Consider the following 21,674-nt stretch of genomic DNA (forward strand, 5'->3'; position numbering starts at 1 on the left):
CGGACAAAGTCATATAAATTCCTTCTATCATTTAAAGTCAATTATTTAATTACTGCGATAATTTAGTTAAAATTTAGATTGTGAACGTGGAAGGGTTTATATTCAAAGCATTTTACACCTCTTTAAAATTAAATATTATAGTAAAATGACTTGCAGGTTGGTTTTGTCGAGAGTAATGGTGCAAGCATGTTTAAATAAAACTGGGCTTTGAAGAGTTAAAGGGAATACTATGTTGGGACTTTAGTCGACTTCGTTCGTGCCTGCAGATTTTTCGAACCCTATAAACTTGATACACAGAATTTCATAATTTCATTATTGTTTCGGTCAGCAAAAGTCTCAGATACAATTATTAAAATAACAAAGGTTGGACCGCTATTATAATAGGAATAACTGAAATAATTAAACTGAAGACTAATTAGAACCGGATTCTGTCTCATTCCTTTTATCGCAGGATCTGCAACAAACCTCTGAACATTTCTATACGTCAATGGGGAACAAATTGTTAATGCCTCTTGGTGAAAATAATTAACTTGTTTTTGTTAAAATAAAAATCACTCGTGGTTTTAAATTTCAGTCATAATAGCTGTAAATTGTAGTTTTTTGAGAGGAGGAGGAGGCATCAGCTCTCCTTCTCCTTTCGTTTCTTTTCTTTGATTCTTCTCTAATCCAATTATTGCAGTCTGAAATCTGAAACCCGGCCACTGAAACTTTCAAGCACTCTTCCGCCATTTTGTACTAAACTACAGAGAACAGAAACAAGTTCAAGTCCAAATTTATAATCCTTTTGTAAAGTTCAATTTTTGCCCTTCGTGAAATAATTACATGTTATCATTATATGGATTCTAATAATTAAAATATATCCAAATGAAGACTAAAATATTTCTGACAATCATAACGTTTTAAAAATTAATGTTTAAAAATACCTTAAAAGAAATGCGCAATTGTCAAAGGCACAGGTAATAAAATTGTGAGGGTAACATATGTATGGGCAATTTTAAAGCAGTTCCGTTAATATAAAATATTTTTGTTTAATTTTAGAAATTCACATTTCTGAATAACACTTCGACATTTATTTTAAGTTCGGATTCTTAATAACAACAGGTAATTATTATAAACCTAACCCTTGCAAAATGCCCAAATGATTAACTTGGTAAAGTAATCTAAAAATCGTGGGAATTGAAAATGAAAGTTTATCTTTTTTCAATTGACCATTTGATTTGAGTGCCAGAGCACTCTGTTTTCTGTTATAAATCAGAATGGGTATGCTAAAATAAGTTACACAAAAAGTTAAATAAATAATCCCATTTGAGTTTGGAGTAAAGTGAGGAGTCGCAGCATCCGGGTACTTTCCCTAGGCAATGAGAGCCACAGCACCGCTGTTCCTTAGGCAAAGTGAAATAAATTCGCCATCGCTCGCGCCGTCAAGTAGTTCTCTTCCCCCCTCCCTCTTCCCAACCCACCTCCACAACTTCTCGCGCTCAGTGAATCCCTCTTCTCCGCGGCAGCGCGCGCGCCCCCTGTGCATGCACGCGCGCCAGCTGGCGGGGCGGGAGGAGGGGGGGAGGTGGTGGTGGGGAGTGAACAGCCGGGATGGGTGAGGAGAGTGGGAGCTCGCGCGTGCCAGGCAACAGAGCGAGCGAGCGAGGCGCGGGCACGAGTGGAGGGGGATGGGAAGCAAAGGGATTCAACGTGAGGCGAGTAAGTAAGTGAGGAGAGAGAAGAGAGAGAGAGAGGGGCCGGGGCGCGCGCGCACACACACTCACTTTTTTTTCTTTTTTTTCCGAGGGGGCAAAAGAAATCGGGATTATCTTTCCTCCTTTTTACCACAGGAAAACTATAGTTCTTTTGAGAAAAAAAAACCAACAACTGAAGAAGTAACATTTAATTGTGGGTCGGCCGTTTCGCACCGAGGTGTTTTTTTTTCGCTTTTTTTTCTTCAGGATTTGGAAACGCGAAGGATTTCGCTCCCCCTTTCCCTTTCCCTCCCCTCCCCTCCCACGCCACCCCGACCGCTTTTCTTCTGACCCCCCCCCTTCAGTCGGTTGATTTTTCGGTGGGATTTTAACTGTAACGTGAGGGCCCTGTGGTTGCGATGATTTAAGGAACGGGGTAAATGTTTTTGAAGTTGCTGTTGGTTGGACTCGGGCAGCTCACCGCCCCCCTCTGGTTCGGCGGCGGTGCAGAGTGATGAGTCCGGTGGATGGGTGAACTTGTTTTGCCTTCACTCTCTGTCTATTTCCCCTTCTCTCTCACTAAATATATTTTATATACTAGGTATAAAACATTTTATCAATATCAAATAAAGTTGATATTTATACACATGCGGCCGATCGCAATGTTTGATGCACTTTCCCCCTCCTGAAATTATTCGGGCCCTGTTTGTTGATTTTGTTTCTCTCTTCATTATTTTTTTGGCTGCGTGCGGAAAGAGGGGGAAAAAGAGAAGGGGAGCTGGGGCTTTCCATTTTTTGGCCTTTTTAGAGGGGTGGAGAGGAAAAAAAGTGAAGGAAAGTGGCGCGGGAAGTAGAGGAGATGGAGTTGCAAACTCTGCAGGAGGCTCTGAAAGTGGAAATCCAGTTTCATCAGGTAATCTGGTCTCTTATTTTAATTTACTGCGTGTAATTGCATGTATGTATGTTAATTTCAACCACAGCCTCTCAAAGCACGCGCACTATGTAAGTCGTATGAGTTTGTTAAAATGAGATTAATTGGCAAGGAAGCATTTATTTCAATTTATATCATTACAATAATTAGCAAACTTTTTTAAATAAGGCTAACTTTTTAAAAAGAACTTAATTTGATATGTCACTTATTTAAATAACAAGATAAGAGCGAGTAAGTTAAATAGGTTAAAGTACTACATACAATTGTTGAAAAGTTGTGGACTGTCTAACTTTTATGGATTTCTGTGAGGAACAACTTTGGATCCAAAAGCGTAAAATATCAATGCGTTCATAATATTTAATGAAATAGGGTTGCTTGTACTCTGAAAGTATTATTCACTTCTGATTTTTGAATGGGAAATAAATAATTTAAGGCCCACTTAATCAGCAGTAGAGGACTTCCTAGATGTATTTGAATCATAAAGCCAAATTAGAGCTAATTAGAGTTTATATTTATTGGGGAAAATAGAGGTAGGGTGGAACAATTTAGAGCTTGGATTGATCAATAAAACCAGTTCAAATACTTTGTATATTCTGGCATTGTCTCCTCCCTAGAACATTAACTTTCTCTATTTTATCCATGCAGAAACTTGTGGCACAGATGAAACAAGATCCACAGGTATGTTTTGTACTGTGTTCACCTTTTAAAATATCTGCATTTACTTTATCACAAACTAGAGAAAATCTGTAGATGCTGGAAATCCAAACAACACATACAAAATGCTGGAGGAACTCAGCAGGCCAGGCAGCATCTGTGGAAAAGAGTATAATCAACATTTCGGCCTGAGACCCTTCATCAGGACCCGTGAAGAGTGTTGACCTGAAATGTGGACTATGCTTTTTTTCTGTAGATGCTGCCTGGCCTGTTGAGTTCCTCCAGCATTTTGTGTGTGTTATTTGTATTTACTTTATTTATTTTAAAAGTTTAGGATGTTAAAATGTTTTATTTCATTTTGTTTCCTAATTATTCATAGACATAATAGAATTGTTTTCATGAAATGTTATAACTGTCTTATTCCGAAATGTAAGAATGTTTTAATCCAATAAGGAAAGACAATGAGGTAGCTACAGACATTTTATTTTTTAAAAATTGACTAACCAAAATGGCTTTTTGAGATCCTCTAGCATATTTCAACTGGAAAATGTTGAATGACTCATTTTCCTAGTATGATAGTAGGGCTAGTATTAGTAATGACATGTGATATTACATTGTTAAATTTTATTTCACAGAATGCTGATTTGAAGAAACAGCTTCATGAATTGCAAGCCAAGATAACCACACTCAGTGAGAAACAAGTAAGGGGAATAATTAATTTGTGACTGTTCTATTTCAAATGGTTGTGTTTGCTCCAGAGATGATCTCTTCTGGTAGATGGATTTTCCTGAAAGCTTTAGTAGTTGGAGTTGAGTGGTGTTGGTTGGGAAATAAAGGGAAGAACTGATGTTGAGAGAGTTCCAAATGCATGTTATCCTTTTTGTTGTACTTTTTTTAACCAAGTGTTGGAACAAACAGATATTTCTTCAGTCATATACTTTCATTCTAATCTCCTTGGACTTCCTGAAACTCTTTTGTTCATATATTGTCAGTTCCCTTTGTAATTGCATTAGTGGTGCAGAATTGTACTTTAATGATATTTTAATGGGTTTTTGCATAAATAAAGTTTACGTTCCCATAGGCTTCCTTCATTCTCACTTGGTCTTATTTAATTCTTTTAAGAAGCACTCTTAAGATTTAGCCATTTTTATTTTTCCCCACCCTCATTTCTTTGTTTCTGATTCTGGATTCTTTATGCAATCAGTTCCATAAAATAAATACACCCAGTATTTAATTTATAGCATCCCCCTCTCTGCTCAAAAGAGACAAGTAATATTTTGTAAAGATATGTAAGATTTGGTTTTCTGAATAATATTATTTTGCTTCACTTCTGAGTAATTTGTGTCTTGAGCTGCCTATGTGATAAAAATGATGTATTTTTGAGGCAGAACTGGTAAAAGCCATAGAAGCATTGCAGTTTAAACTTCCATTCTTGGGCCTATTGATGTACTGTACTTTAAATTCTAATGCAGAATCCTCATTTACAGTTTTAAATCTTCCGTTCTTTTTAAAGCCTTGATCTTTTTATATTTCTGTAAAGTCAACACTGATCTATGATCACATGATACTGCCTTTATAGCCATGTATGCAGAAATATGAGAATGACAGTTTGGATTTAGTTTGCCAATTTTATAAATATTTTTTAAAGCTGGCGGTATTAGTAAGTTAAATTAGTAGATTTGGGTGAAGATTTGGTTAATAAATCAGGGAACTGCTCATGCTCATTTATTATTATTTTGTAAACTTTGCTGTATTTATGGCTTTAATTAAGCATTGGTATAATTTCCCTTCCCTTGTAAGTGTTTGTGTATGACATCAGCCTTTAAATCCCACTTCTGACCAAACATTTGGTCATCTTCCCTAATTTCTCCAAATGAAGCCGTATTAAATTACATTAATGTTTTATTAAAATACTCCACTGCACCAAAAACTTAATTGCAAATTTCTGTGAACATTCTTAAACTTTAAAGTTTTTTAAACCACTTAGCATATCTAGAATTTGCCCAATCATCAAAAATATTAATTTTAATTGCAGCCGCCCTTCTATTAGAAACATTTCTGAATTCTGTTCAGATAGATTTTATATTTTCTGTTTTTACTAAACCAAGGACTTGTTGATGGCAAAAATGGAAACTCCAAATAATTGAACATATTCATACTCAGAAGATGCCGTGCTTGAGTTTCCTCTTTCTTGAATGCAACTGGACAATTTTGCTGAATCCTTTAGCTGCTAAAATATGTAACTTGTCTTGCTGCAAACCTACCACCTGCTGGCCATTTGTGGTGTACAGGGCTGTCTCTTTGGATTTGTGGAATCAATGCTACATTTTCTGCATAGATATAAAGCTTTGGTTTGTGGTTATCTGAATATGATTTATCCTACAAAATTTCAACAAAACTCATCAAAAATGATAGCCATTAAATAGCAAGCAATGTTTACAATATCTGGCTTTGCTTCCTAGTTCTGGTTGAAGAGAAGATGCATAGTAGCAGTAAGTGACAGCGAGGTATTAAGAATATGCAGAGAGTGTATTGTTAATCACCTAAAGCTTGTAGCACATTGGAGCAGCAGTTAATGTGACGAAGGAATGTAAGCTTATTCTCACTGCCTTGAGTTTCTGAATGTAGCACTTGTGGCTTGGAATGGAGTGTGGAGTGATGTAGATTTTCAGAACAGAAGCTTAAATTTGGAGGAAATTGTTGGAACACCTTTTATTTCCTTAACCAGTTCAATAATGGAAGAAAGCTGGCATGGTAGATTGCTGTTTATGGGACCTGCTATTTGAGGAGAAAATGGGAAATATATTCTCAGTATTAGAATTTTTCTGTGTAGTTATTAAAGATAACATATTAGAAAAGTATTTTAAAAGTATAAAGGTCAAAAGAAAACTTGCAAAGATGAATTGTGTGATATATTTGCGGTTTAAAAAATTTTTGAATGTCATTGCAGTATTATATCCTATGGTAAACTTTATTGTAATATTGTATTCAAAGCTGTTTATCAATCACATGTCTTGACAATTTTTTAAAGGAAGTCTTGTTAAAAATAGATCTATGGTATAACATTTATGCAGTTACAAGTAGAAGTGATATCCAAGCACGGTAACAATTTTTGATTAAATTGCATGAGTAAAAAAAATGTAGTGGGATGCATGCGTGCATTGATTTACTACTTTTCTGTCTTTGTTTCCAAATTCATGAATTCATGATTTGGATTCTACTCAGTGTTCAAACTTGGTACTCATTTTCACTATGGCTCTGAAATTGAAGGTTCCATATAATGCTCAACTTATGGGTGACACAAACTAAGTCCAACTCCTAGAACCTCTGGAATTTTTACCAGGAGCCAAACCAATGTTTCAGCTTTGCCATCTGTGAAAGCAGCCTTTACAATATTTTGAAATACCCTTGACATTCAGAAATGTCTTAAAACTATGAAAAATAAATGATTTAAAACTTTAAAAATATTCATAATTTGTAAGTAAAATAATCTGAAATACACTTAAATAAACTCACTAAACCAAAGATAGTAAAAAATGTGAAAACCAAGAAACTGCAAATGCTTGAAATGTAAGATGAAACTGAAAATACTGGAGATACCCAACAGATCAAGCAACAGCTCTGGGTAAAGAAATGGACATTATGCGGACGAAAACCTTTCATTACTATTGATAAAGGGTGGGAGACCTGAAACCTTAACATTTTTTTTCCACAAATGCTGCCTGACCTACTCCAGTATTTTTTGTTTTATTTAAAAAGTATCTCGCCTTGCTTGTTTGCACCCTTATAATCCCCATCAAAATGAAAAGGCCCATGCATTCTGTGCTCAGAATCCATCACAGAATCTGAGGATTTTTCCCCCTCTTTGCTTGCTGGTGTTGCAGATTTCCATCAAGCTGCTTTTCCACTGTTTGGCTCCACATGAAATCCAATGGTAAAACAGTGCAAGGAAATCAACATCGGATCTCTGAAAGCAAGATTTGAACAAGAGTTTGTACACAAATCTGACATGGTAAATGCTACTACTTCCAAGTAGACTAGCTGGGAAAGCCCAGCTGAATTTGGGTAGATTTTCAATGGATGTTTGTATTGGAATAGCCTTAATTGAGGTCTTCCTCAGGTTATGATAGAATTGCATTCTTGAAAGCTGTTCAGATTGGAGTGAGGCCAGCCAGCAGTATATTTTAAAAAAACAAAGGCTAACTGAAAACACCGTGTTGTTAAATCAGGATGTTTAACTCAACTTCAGATATTGCCACAAACAGTTCTCAAACAGAAGGTGCAGCAGCCCCGCAGCAGCTAATAATCTCATCCTGCTGGCTTCTCAAACACCCGTCTGTACAACTATGCCCAAGTTGGACCATCATCACCTGTGAAAGACCTACAATCAAATTCTGGAAATCCTTTTAATATGCAGAGTTAATAAATGCCTAGAGTACATTGGTTAATGGCTACCTCATCAATAAAACTCCAGGAATAATGTGTGGGAAAACTTGAAAGGGAAAAGTAATTTCAGGTTTTAGAGATGCTGTGGAATAACAAAATGAGATTTTTGTATTTCACTTCAGTCCTTTTACTTGGAGATGTTGAAGGAATTGGGATTTGCCATGAAATACAGAGACTTCCACACTGGCAATTCTCAGCGTAAATGCTGCTGATTTCAGATTATGTGAAAGCAGATTCCTTTAACTTGCTTGCCATCCTTCGCTGGTTATGTTCTGACATTGATTTCCTGGAGGCCGGCAGCAGTGAATGAGCTTACTGCAATTCTCCAGCAGTTATACTAGTGAATCTGCCAGCTGAGACTGATGTAGGAACAATAAATGTTATTTGAATTTTCATAAGGCCTGGCTAAGTAAAAGTTTTATTTATCCAATTAAGTTTGCTTATTCTTTTTTTAATGTTAGGTACATTCTGAGTTTTGACAGCTTGCTAAATGTCAGAGTGGATCTTATTCCTGCTTTCAAGGATATTTTCAGCTGGTGAGTGGGCAGGTCAAAACTAGTTTCGTCCATAAAATGCGGAAGGCTATACTGTTGCACAGGGCCTTGTTGATTTTAGATATAGATAACTTTGTACAGCAAGTCCACACTGGCAGTTGTGGAAGTTGCCACAATGGTCACAAGTTTAGGCCCAGTTTGTTTTTTGTAGGTTAGTTGGGTGCATACCAGAGCACCCCCCCCCCCCCCAACCATGTCACAAAAAAATTTAGTTTAGAATGCATCCACAAATAAAATAACAATTCTCTTCTGGGGGGAGAAGACTTAGAAAACACTCAGAACCACAGAATTCAATTGGAGAACATCAGCAAAAGAAATATATATAAATGGGACCATTTATCAGGGTTCACAAAGCAGATTTTAAAGTGTTGGTGGTTTTGTGCCTGTAAATTGAATATCATTTTATTGGCTAATTGCCATTTGGTAGTTTCCTCACTTCTAGAGGACAGTTGCTACATCTTCCGTGCTTTAGGATTGCTGCTAAGATGCTTCCTATGTGGCAATTGTCTAAATAGGCTCTAAAGTTAATGATGGGTTAATTGCTGAAGTTCAGATTTTTTTAATACAGTACCACATCTTGGTCAAGCTGTAAAAGTTACGTTATCAGTAGAAGTTAACTTTTCGATTAACTTCATTATACTTTTAGAACCATGGAGTATAAAGGGGACACAGTAGTTACAAAAATTTTGTATTTTCACATAATATAAACGTTTTCGCATAACATAATACGTTGCCTCTACCACACTTACGGCAGCTGTCAAGACTGACATTAAAAGAACTCTTCATATTGATATGTAAGAATATGTTCTTACTGATGTATTCCAGTCACCCTTCAGTGATTTTAATCTGTGTAATTCTATAAAAGATAACATAATCAAGTAGCAGGGTAACCAGAACAGTTTCTAAATTGTGCATGCTGGGATTAGTTTATGGTTTTGAATGTTTTCAATAATATGGACAATGAAATCAGTGGTAACAAATAGATGTTTTACAAAAATGGCTTCTGATCATATGTACAACATGTATAATGTCCACAACAATTGTGAGGCTAGTGTCGCACAATTTTTTTGGAGATAATTTCCAGTCAATCTGATTGAAATTCATTATATGAATTTTGCTTCTTAGTTGCGTGGCATACAGGAAATATTTAATTTAACCAATCCTGTAAACACATGAATTACAAACTATTCACACAAATAGACTTCCTTCTTTGCATTTGGAATTGAATTTGTACTTTTTTAATTTGGAGTCTTTTTCTTTTAGAACAATTAATGCTTTTATTATAAAGTCAAATGAGTACAATGTCTAAAGTAGGGACTCCACCCTTTTTGAATGCCAGAATAGATAGCTCCCAAGTTAACATTAAAAATATTTTGGCATGTTGAAATTTTGTGCACAGCACTTTAAGGGAAAAAAAAACTTGGGTGGAGTACAACTGTTTGCCTGAAGTTTGCTCTATCATTTAAAACATGATCTAAATGAAGTAACCTGACATTTAATATTTCTGTTCAGCAAAAATCTGGTTTAAAACATAAGGGTGTGAAGTAGGATGAATGGATGCAGTTGTGATATGGATTGATCCTGGTGTGGTTGAGTAGCAGGGCAGAAGGGTCTTACCTTGTGTATACCTTATTTGTATTACTCTTTCTGTGGCACCCATCCCCTCAAATTCTTGGCCAGGATACTTCTGACCACCTCCGTCTTTCAGCCTCCTGTCTTGTTATGTAATGCTGTGTCAAATTTCCTTTTGAGACTTTTTACTATGTAAAAGGTGGTATATGAATGCCATTGTTGAAAGCCATGTACTGAGAAACTAGCTTGGGTTTTTATTATTTTAAAGGTGTTGCTGGTATTTTTGTCTTTATCTATTCCATTTTACCAATGTGATGGACATTGATTTCTGGAGCCAGTGCAGCCTTTATGACAAAAGTACTCTTATGATACTGTAGGATAGGGTTTAGAATTTTTGACCCAATGTTGATGAGGAATGATCATATACATCTAAGTCAAAGTGCTGTTTGACTTGGAGGTAGTATTGTTCCTATGTTCTTCTGAAATTGCATTGTTTTTTGTGTCAGTGGAAATGCTATCCAAGCATTGATGGAAATAATCGTAACTTTGTTGCTGGCTTGATTGTGTATGCACCACAATAGCTGAAAGTTCGTTTCTTTGTTCCCAAGACATTCCAGAAGTAGAAGATAATAGTGTATGTGTATTACTAAGCTATAATACCGTGTTTTATGATTCCGCATATTGTTTTTCTTTATTCATTCAAGGGATGTGGGCTTTGCAGGTTGAGCCAGCACTTAATCATCCATCCCTAATTGTCCTTAAGCAGGTGATGGTGACGAGTTTTCTTGACTGCTGCAGTCCTTCAGGTGTGGATATATCCACAATGCTGTTAGGGAGTGAGTTTCAGGATTTTGACCCAGCCGTGATGAGGGATTGGCAAAATATTTTCAAGTCAGGAAATAGTATGGATTAGAGGACAGCTGCTAGTTGTTTTTCCAGAGATGCTGCAAACTTAATTCAAATAATCTGATCTTTCAGTTTTGACATGGAATTACCAATCTTGTGTATCATTTACATTGCTTAACTTAAATTATTGATTATGGAGGGGTGGTTAAAAAAGCAGATTACTAGCATTAAGCTGTGGTGTAAGTATATTCCAAATAATTTCACTATTAGAGTTGTACTTTATTGCATGCTGCAGCTGAGTTTTTGTTATGGGATTTCATTTATGCAACGTAAAGAGGTTCACATAATTATTACCCAAGATGACTTTTAAGAATGTCATGCAAGAAATGGAAGTAGGAGCAGTTTATTAGGCCCCTTGAGTAAGCTATGCCATTTAATAATATTGTACCTGATCCTGGACCTCAAATTCTTATTTCTACGCAGTCCCCATGTTCTCTTAGGTTGCTTGGTAATCCAAAGCATCTGTGGCCTTGTGATTGGTATAATATTTCAAAATTAACTTGCTATAAACTTACCTTAAATTGGCATATTATAATAAAAAGAAACTGCCCCTATTAGCCAGGGGCAAAGCCCATATATAGGTATCATGTAGTAAACATTGACAGGAGAGAAAGACTTGTATAGAAACTTTCATGTCAAAATGTCCCAAGTGCTTTAGTGCTGCTTAGTATTTTGAAGTATTGTTGTTTTCTAATGTAATAAACTAATCACATAGAAGAGGTGTATAGTCATTTCTGGATTTACCTTTTCATACTTGAATATAAATGATTATACTAGGGATTATTTTTCAATAGGGTGGACTTAAACATGAAATGCAGGTAACTGAAGATTTTGAACATTCAAGACATTTTTGTTTAAATGTAAAGTGTTGTTGGTAACTTCTGTTGCCTCATTCAAGCGACTATTTTTCATGTGAATTTGCATCATAGATGCTCCTTTTTCATGTGTTATTTGTTTAAATTGTAAATTGAAACTGGCAATGAGAACTCATCCTTGTGTTACTTTGGGAAATTGAGGTGAATTAATAGTTCTGTTTTTTGAGCCTCCTCTGATAGAAGAGAAGCAGAGCAGAATGCATCATTTGGTGGAAGAGTGAGTAGAACTTTTGGTCCAATGCCTATGCTACTTCTCAGATTTACCTTTGTCACGTAGTTGTCACAACTTATAGCAGTGACTTTGGTTTAACTCAGCTCTTGCATCGTTTTCCTGTTGTCTGTGCTGCCAGCTGCCCCTGTGCTGCTCTGGTGGACTCATCATTGAGTCCCAAAGGGGCAGCACAATTTTCCAGCTCTCATGTCAGGGAAAACAGTCCCAGCCTGTACGGTATTAAAATTTTTGGAAGCTTGACTGCCTTTGTCCAATGAAAGGGATCCATCAGCTCTTGATTGTACTTTTGTTATTTGGTTGCTTCAATGATTTTAATTGTGTGCAGGTATGAATGTGAACATAGAGCAGTGCAACACAGGTACAGGCTCTTTGGCCCATTATGCCAATCCAAACCAATCCTATCTGTCTTCGTGTGCTTTATATTCTACCATTTCCTGACTTTCTCAATGCTGCTTAAACATTGCTGTTGAATCTGTTCTCACCAACTCCCCTGGCAGCATGTTCCAGGCACATTTCATTCAGTTTCCCTAATTTAGAACTTCAAGATCTACTTGTATCAATATCTGTGATTATCTGAAAACTTAAGCAATTATCACTTTTTTCAAAATGCTCTCCCACTGAAACTCTAAACAGCTAACTCGACTATTTCCCCAAAACAAGGTCAACTATAGCTGCTTCTCTGGTAGTGTCTGCATAGTGTGTCAAGAAACTCTCTTGGCTGCCCCAAACAAATTCTGCCTCATCAAAACCTCTGGCACTAAGAGAGTACCAGTCAATATTGGGATAGATAAAGTCACCCACTACAACTATTCCATTGCTTTTACAATTTTTCATAATCTGCTTGCACATCTGTTCCTCTATCTCCCGCTGGCTATTGGGAGACCTTCAGTGTAATTCCACCATTGTGATTGCACCTTTGTCATTTTTGAGCTCTCCCCATATTGTTTCACTGGATGGGTCATCCAGGCTATCCTCCCTAAGTGCTGCCACAATGGTCTCCCTCATCAGTAGCAGCTCCCTTACCTCTTTTGTATTGCAATCCTTCTGTATTGCATCTGAAACATTTGGATCTTGGAAGGTTGAAGGACTGTATCTGCCCTTCTTTCAACCAAATCTCTGCAATGGTTGTAACATGTTAGTTCCATATACTTGTTGTAACTGTGAACTAAGTCACCAGAGGGATGCAGCTGGTAGATATAAAAGTCTTCATTTGGGACACGCTCAAACTGGCAGCCTTGTGGCAGGGGTCAGGGGAGGTAGAGGGTGTAGAGAGAAATCTTAGAACATAGAATAGTACAGCACAGGGTACAGGCCCTTTGGCCCACAATGTTGTGCCGACCCTTAAACCCTGCCTCCCATATAACTCCCCACCTTAAATTCCTCCATATACCTGTCTAGTAGTCTCTTAAATTTCACTAGTGTATCTGTCTCCACCACTGACTCAGGCAGTGCATTCCACGCACCAACCATTCTCTGAGTAAAAAACCTTCCTCCAATATCCCCCTTGGACTTCCCACTCTTTACCTTAAAGCCATGTCCTCTTGTACAGAGCAGTGGTGCCCTGGGGAACAGGTGCTGGCTGTCTACTCTATCTATTCCTCTTAATATGTTGTATACCTCTATCATGTCTCCTCTCATCCTCCTTCTCTCCAAAGAATAAAGCCTTAGCTTCCTTAATCTCTGTTCATAATGCATACTCTCTAAACCAGGCAGCGTCCTGGTAAATCTCCGCTGTACCCTTTCCAATGCTTCCACATCCTTCCTATAGTGAGGCCACCAGAACTGGACACAGTACTCCAAGTGTGGCCTAACCAGAGTTTTATAGAGCTGCATCATTACCTCGTGACTCTTAAACTCTGTCCCTCGACTTATGAAAGCTAACACCCCATAAGCTTTCTTAACTACCCTATCCACCTGTGAGGCAACTTACAGGGATCTGTGGACATGTACCCCCAGATCCCTCTGCTCCTCCACACTACCAAGTATCCTGCCATTTACTTTGTACTCTGCCTTGGAGTTTGTCCTTCCAAAGTGTACCACCTCACACTTCTCTGAGTTGAACTCCATCTGCCACTTCTCAGCCCACTTCTGCATCCTGTCAATGTCTCTCTGCAATCTTCGACAATCCTGTACACTACCCACAACACTACCAACCTTTGTGTCATCTGCAAACTTGCCAACCTACCCTTCTACCTCCACATCCAGGTCATTAGTAAAAATCATGAAAAGTAGAGGTCCCAGAACCGATCCTTGTGGGACACCACTAGTCATAACCCTCCAATCTGAATGTACTCCCTCCACCATGACCCTCTGCTTTCTGCAGGCAAGCCAATTCTGAATCCACCTGGCAAAACTTCCCTGGATCCCATGCCTTCTGACTTTCTGAATAAGCCTACCGTGTGGAACCTTGTCAAATACCTTACTAAAATCCATGTAGATCACATTCACTGCACTACCCTAATCTATATGCCTGGTCACTTCCTTAAAGAACTCTATCAGGCTTGTTAGACACGATCTCCCCTTCACAAATCTTGTCCTAACATCTGCCTTTCCCTCATCAAAGTACTTGCTCACCTACTGTGCTGATTCCCATTCTGCTGCTATGGTTAGTTAAAAACTTCCAGAATAGCATTAGCAAACCTCCTTGCGAGAATACTGGTGACCCTCAAGTTTATGTGCAACCCATCCTTTTTTGTACAAGTCCCACCTGGAATAGTGCCCAGTGATCTAAGTACCTGAAGCTCTTCCTCCTGTATCAGCTCCTTAGCCATGTTTTAAATTGTACCATGTTCCTATTCTTGTTTTGCTAGCATATGGCACAAGAAGACATCTTGGGATTGCAACCAAAGGGTTTCTGCCTAATTGCCTCAAATCTTTTTACAGGACCTCCTTTCTTCCTCTTGGCTATATTGTTAGTTTCAGTATTGATCATGACTTTTGGCTGTTTGCCTCTCCCTTTCAGAAAATCTGTGCCTGTTCAGATGACCTTGATCCTTGGACTAGGGAAGCAGTATGCCATCCTGGATTCTCGCTTGTTGCCACAGAAATGTGTTTATAGACATTTTTAACCTCTCCCCCTCCCAGTGTATATTGCCCTCCTGCTTTAAAACATCCACCATTGTCCCCGTACCAAAGAAAAGCAAGGTAATATGTCTGAACGATTGGCGTCTTGTTTCGCTCACCTCAATTATAAGCAAATGCTTTGAGAGGCTGGTCAATAACTACATCTGCAGCATGCTACCACCCACACTGGACCTCCAATTTACCTACCGGACACAACCATTTAACAGATGATGCCATAGCCACAGCACTCACCTGGAGAAAAGGGATGCTTGTGTTAGAATGCTGTTCTTGGACTATTAATTCAGCTTTCAACAGTATAACTCACCCCAGGCTTGACAAGAAGCTCTGAGACCTCGGCCTGTACCCTGCCTTGTGCAGCTTGATCCTGGACTTTCTGTCAGACCATCAGTAGATGGTAAGGATGAGCTCCCTTATCTCTGCTTCTCTGACTCTCAACACAGGAGCTCCCCAGGGTTGTGTCCTGAGCCCCCACCTCTACTCCCTATACACCCATGATTGTGTTGCCATGCACAGCTCCAATCTGCTGATCAAATTTGCAGATGACATGACATTGATGGGCCTTATTTCCAACAATGGTGAGACAGCTACAGAGAAGTCAACGCCCTGACACAGTGGTGCCAAGAAAACAATCTCTCCCTCAATGTCAAAAAAAAATGAAGGAGTTGATCATGGATTACAGGAAGAATGGAGACAGGTTAGCTAGCCCTGTTCACATCAATGGCACTATAGTTGAGAGGGTGAGTAGTTTCTTGGTATCACATCATTAAGGACTGTACGTACTGCTGTGTGGTGAAAAAGATGCACAACAGCACCTCTTTCACCTCAGATGGCTGAAGATGTTCAGCATATCCCCATATCCTCAGGAATTTCTACAGGGGCACCATTGAGAGCATCCTGACTGGCTGTGTCATCGCCTGATATGGGAAATGTACTTCCCTCAATCGCATTGCACTACAGAGTGCTACAGACAGCCCAGCCCATCTGTGGATGTGACAAAGCACATTGGAAGAATTTTTTCTTTAGTTGAAACTGGTTTCTTTGACCTTTGCAATTTTTAGCTGAGTCAGTACTTCTGGAAATAAAATTATAAAGTTGGGGCAACACTGTAATTATATGCAGAATGCAATTCTTGATTTTGATCAGTTTTGCAAAAATTGGTGAGATAGAGCTAGAAAGAGAATTACCAAAGTTTCTTCCTTTTTGTCCTCCTGGTAACTACTAGAATTTAAAGCACATTTTATATAGATAGATGGATAAGTAGATTTAGAGGCGTGTGGGCTAATTTCAGGCAAATGGGCTCAGTCTTGCAAAAATTAGTGAAATAAAACGTTTGATGCCATTAACTCTTTTTGGCAGACAACTTGATTTAGCTCTGTTTTGAAAATGTCCATATTATTATGGCTTTAATGTAATATGATCATGGTCATCAAACAAAATATAGTTTGTATATAGACTTAATTTTCTTTCTATCCCAACAGGCATTGAGCCCTGTTTGGAAGTCCTCTCCATGAGTATGTTTTTCATAGCTGATACCATTGACACTTGTGAATTTTCCATCTTACTGTGGATGCATTTGAACTTCTTTAGTGTGCACTGAACAGTAAGTAAAGAATCTGTAAGTGCAACAATGTAGGTCTTGTATTTCTAAAAGAAAGTTGTACATTATGATATATTATGGTACATTGTGCTCTTTCATAGTCATTAACTAAAGGACTAGTATTTAAAATGCAGCACCAAGGTAATTGGTAGAATAACTTTTGCAGCTTCTACCTTTCATAATTTATCAGGAGAATACAAAAATTCAATTTATTCAGAAAGTTGTAGTATCTTTGATACCTTTTTGATTTTTCGAGGTATAAGGACAAATAAAATAAAACTACTGTAAACTTCAGGTATCATCAGGTTAGTGTTTTATCTATTAGAGCTGCAGCATGGAAATGGTTTCTTGGGTCCACAGACTGCACTAACCATCAAATGCCTATTTGCCAGTAACGTACCAATCTGCATGTCTTTGGGGCTAGAAGGAAGCGGGCACTCGGGGGGAAGTATGTTCAGTCACAGAGAGAATGAGCAAACCCCACACTAACAATGCCGGAGGTCAGGACTGAACTTGTGTTGCAGACCTTTCTTTTTAAACTTGCCCTGTGGCCTTATCAACATGTTTGGATGGAACTGTAGGACTGTGTTGCGTCAATTGGAGGAAAACAGAACTAACATTAATTTCTCAGACAATGTCAATTCAACTGGTTTAACAGTTTGTGAATTTGATTTGTTGACACGTCTGACTAACAGCCATGGATAATTATGCACAGTAACTTTATAAGGACTTAATGCCATTGCTGAGATAATATTCCTTACCAGTTTTAATCAGTGTGCAGACGAGTTGTGAAAAGGGCCTGAGGTTGCAGTGTAATATTTTTAAGCAAATTATTTTTAATGTAAATTGTATTCTGCATTATAGGCTTTTAAAGTAAAACATTCACTGGTATCCATTACAAAAACAAAGGACTGAATATAGAATCTGTAATCAAAACAAAATACTTAAGTAAATTTAGTTATCTTCTGTAAGGAAAAAGAACAGCTAACATTAGAAATAGACTTAAGAGGACTCTTGTTACAATCTTTTTGAAAAGGTGTTGGGTGAGTTTGGTGACCCTGTGATCTCTGTCTCGGAAGCCGACATCAGAACGTCTTTTAGGAGGCTGAGTACTCGCCAAGTGTCAGCCCTTAATGGTGTATCTGGAGTGCTCTGAAAACCTGTGCCAATCAACTGGACATCATCTATCTTTTACTGCTGCAGTCGGAGGTTCCCACCTGCTTCTGTACCTCCCTTTGCAACTGAACTCTTGACTTCACCAGTCCGTGCAGATTGGAAATAACAACACTTTGATGACCATCAGTACTGGTGCACCCCAAGGATGCATGCTTAGCCCACTGCTCTATTCTCTCTACATCCACAACTGTGTGGCTAGGCACAGCTCAAATGCCTTTAGAAATTTGGTGGTGACACAACTATTGTTGACAAAGCTTCAGATGTTAACGATGAGGCAAACAGGAGCAAGATAGACCAGCTAGCTGAGTGGTATTGCAACCACAATCTTGCACTTAACGTTAGTAAGACCAAGGAATTGATTGTGGGTTTTAGGAAGGGGAAATCGAGGGAACACGTACCAGTCCTCATTGAGGGATCAGCAGTGGAAAGGGTGAACAGTTTCAAGTTCCTGGGTGTCAACATCTCTGAAGATCTGTCCTGGGCCCAACAAATTGTTGCAATTACAACAAAGGCATAACAGCTGCTATATTTCATTAGGAGTTTGAAAGGACTTGGTATGTCACCAAAGACACTCCTAAATGTCTACTGATGTACTGTGGAGAGCATTCACTGATTGCATCACCATCTGGTATGGTACTGCACAGGTTTGGGAAAAGCTGCGGAAAGTTGTAAACGCAGCCATCTCCATCATGGGCACTAGCCTCCCCAGCATCGAGGACCTTCAAAAGCTGTTGCCTCAAAAAGGTGACATCCATGATTAATGATCCCCATCACCCAGGTCATGACCTTTTCTCATTGCTATCATCAAGGAGGAGGTACAGGAGCATGAAGACACAGCTCAACATTTTAGGAACAGCTTCTTCCCCACCGACATCAGATTTCTGAATGGACAATGAACCCATGAACACTACCTAATTTCCTTGCTCTCTTTTTGCACTGCTTATTCAATTTAGTTTTTTTATATATATTGTAATTTATATTTTTATTATGTATTGCAATGTACCGCTGCCACCAAATTTCATGACATTTATTAGTAATATTGCACCTGATTCTAGAAGTGAAAGGCATTTCAGTCTCAAGTAACTTCTTTCTTTTACAAGTATTAATTTAACATTACTGCACTGATACAATTAAGTACTACACTGGAGAACATATTTAAGTGCTTAGAAGTTGGTGAATATGTTCTGCCTGTTGCTTAAAATATGCCATCCTGTTCTTAACCTCTTCAGGAATTTCTTCAGCTAATAAAACATAGGACCAAATTTAAATATTTCAAAGTTGTTGCTAATTTTTTTTAAAAAAAAGTTGATTACAAGTTTTGAGGATCCATAGAACAAAATGACCTGACGTTGAAGTTCATGTAATTTATACTTTGGTTATGTAGTTCAGTATTCTGTATGTTTTCTTGATTGATGGTTGAAGTATTTATCTATGTTGAATGAAAGTCCACTAAAACTTTTGGATTTGTTTAGAATTAACCTTTTAATATTTTAATAAATTCGGGTAACTTCACTCTATGAAGGGTGGTCACCTGGATTTATTCTTTAATATAGAATTTGCTGTTCATATTAATATTCATCTTGTAGTTTTTGGCCTACATTGTTACTGACCAGATCAGTGCCCAGATATTTTGATGCCATCTGTAAATTAACTTAATTATGTTAGCTGTAAACTTGGCTCCCAGTTTCATTCCTGAGTCATTCAAAGCACATATCAGTAATATTACATAATCTTAATTAAAGGAGTTTAATTTTAAGGAGTCTAGTACATTATGAATCTACCCACCCACAACACTATCTCTCATCTGATTGAATCTTACTGTTCTTACGTTTTTTGCTGTAAATTTGTCATTTTTTTCATGCAAATACAATTTGCATTCTCAACTCAATTGAATGATTTTTTGAAGTAATTACATCAGAAAGCTGTCAATGGAATGTCCTGATTTTTTTTCTTTGTGGAGAAAGAGATAAGTGCTTTTAATTGAAGGTAGGGACCATCTATCGAGGTTTATCTTCATTAGAATGCCATCGTCAAAAGCCATTGGATATAGTCAGACAGCATCTTTTTAGAGAGAACTGTATATAAACTTCAGGATAATGCCAGAAAAGTACAAATTTAGAAAATAGGCATATTTAAATTTGCACAAAATGAAGGCAACAACTGGATTGCTTGCTAGCAGGGGAGACCAGGAGAAGACAGTTGACAACCGATTGGGATTAACCACAAAGTGCATTACCCTCATGCTAATTGCAACTAATCTGTCTGGAAGAGATGTAAATAGATGATAGGGGTTGGAGGTGGGTTGGGGGAAGAAGCCCTGCTGGAATTATAAAATACAGCTGTGAATCTGAAATAAGTGAGTATGCTGAGGAAGCTCAAATCTGCCAGTTTGAGTGGAGAGAAAAATCCAGATGAGCTCAGAAAAGGCCGGGTATTGAAAGTAAACAACAAAATTGCAGATGGTGAAAATCTGAACCAAAAAAACTAGTGGAAGCACTTAGCATGCCGGGCAGACAGTTAATAAATATTTTCAGTTTTATTTTGGGTTTCAGGCAGCTGCAGCTTTTTTTGATTATGTTCCACTGGAGGGTGTACACAATTGATATGTGTACTACTAAAAAATAAGATGCTCAAAAAAAAAGCAAAAATTTCTGTAACTACATTTCAAATCTAGGTCCATTGCTTTACCCTCTATTCTCAACACCATTTACATGGAGATAGATATTCTGTGAAAAGTTCTAAGTTACTAAAGACATTCTACAAATACACTGTACAAGTCAGGAATGTGATGGAATACTTTACTCTTGTATTGAGTGCACATTAATCACTTGTTCAGCAGACCATTAATCCCCTTGTAGATGCAATACTCATAACTAGTATACCAGGACTAGCTTATGTGTATATACTGAATACAGACCACAGCCCACCAAAACTTCACTCATAATATCTCCCAAACCAGAGCACAAAAAAGAACAGTAGTAGGCCGCTATGTCCCTCAAGTCTGATCATAACTGATCTATATTGGTCTCAATTCCTCTTGTGCATCTTTCCATAACCCTTAATTTCTTAATCTTTTAAATATTTATCAGCTCCACCTTAAATGCATCTGCTATTTTGATCTGAATCACCCTCAAGAGGATTCCAGCAATTCACTACCCTCAGAATTGTTTTGCCTTAGTTTTAAATGATTGGCCTTTTTATTTTGTAATTCTGACTCCCTTGTCTGTGATTCTCTTACAAGTGAAAACATCTCAGCATCTGGGATATTGCATTTTTGAATAAGATTACCCCTCATTTTTCTAAACTCTGATAGGGAATAGAGCCCAAAGCTTATCCAGTTTCTCTTGATAGGACAACCCTCCCATCCCAGGAATTAGCCTGCTGAATCTCATTTGGACTGCCCCCAATGCTGCTGTATCCTTCAGGCGAACCAAAACTGCACAGTAATCCAGGTGTGGCGCCTCTAACATAATGTACATCAGTAACAGTTCTGTCCTCCTTACAATGAGGGTTAATGTGCCATTTGCCACTTGTTGGGCCTGCCTGTTGACTTTCTGTGACTCGTGCACGAGAACTCTGAGGTCTCTCTGAGTATCGTTCATTTGCAGCATGTCTCCATTTAGATTTGCACTTTTTCTTTCCTCTTTCCAAATGCATGAGCTTGCATTTATTAGACTTCATTTTCCAGATTCTTACCTAATCAAAAGTATAAGAGAGTATATAAAACCATCACCTCCAACTTATCCTGTCACATACCATCCTTACTTTGGCATATATCTCTCCTTCACCCTCAAAATCTTTAAGTTGCTTAAACCTGCATGCAATGGCTTAAGGATTGTTTTATTTTTCAAGTGCCAAGTAAATACCAGCTTTGACTTTGACCTCTAAAGGCCAGAAATGAATTGTAATTAAAAAAAAATGTATTAGATAGAGGGATCACAATCCCAGGGGAATCTACTGGGTGGCATTTAACT

General features: G+C 37.9%; 1 protein-coding gene across 6 annotated transcripts in view; it reads left to right on the forward strand.

Annotated features, from left to right (window-relative positions):
- Nucleotides 1-1,647: 1,647 nt before the first annotated feature.
- phf21aa (PHD finger protein 21Aa) overlaps nt 1,648-21,674 on the forward strand; it is a 385,951-nt gene continuing 365,924 nt past the window's right edge. For 2 of the 6 annotated variants that reach the window (XM_072272216.1, XM_072272212.1), the window contains exons 1-3: nt 1,650-2,586; nt 3,250-3,282; nt 3,894-3,959. In XM_072272216.1, coding sequence (XP_072128317.1) covers nt 2,533-2,586; nt 3,250-3,282; nt 3,894-3,959 — 153 coding nt within the window. In that variant the 5' untranslated portion in view covers nt 1,650-2,532. Of the gene's footprint in view, nt 2,587-3,249; nt 3,283-3,893; nt 3,960-8,956; nt 9,053-21,674 lie in introns of those variants that run through there. The other 4 variants (XM_072272213.1, XM_072272218.1, XM_072272215.1 and 1 more) reach the window with 4 other exon arrangements.

Source organism: Mobula birostris, chromosome 11 (assembly GCF_030028105.1).
Source record: "Mobula birostris isolate sMobBir1 chromosome 11, sMobBir1.hap1, whole genome shotgun sequence".
NCBI classification, from domain to species: domain Eukaryota; kingdom Metazoa; phylum Chordata; class Chondrichthyes; order Myliobatiformes; family Myliobatidae; genus Mobula; species Mobula birostris.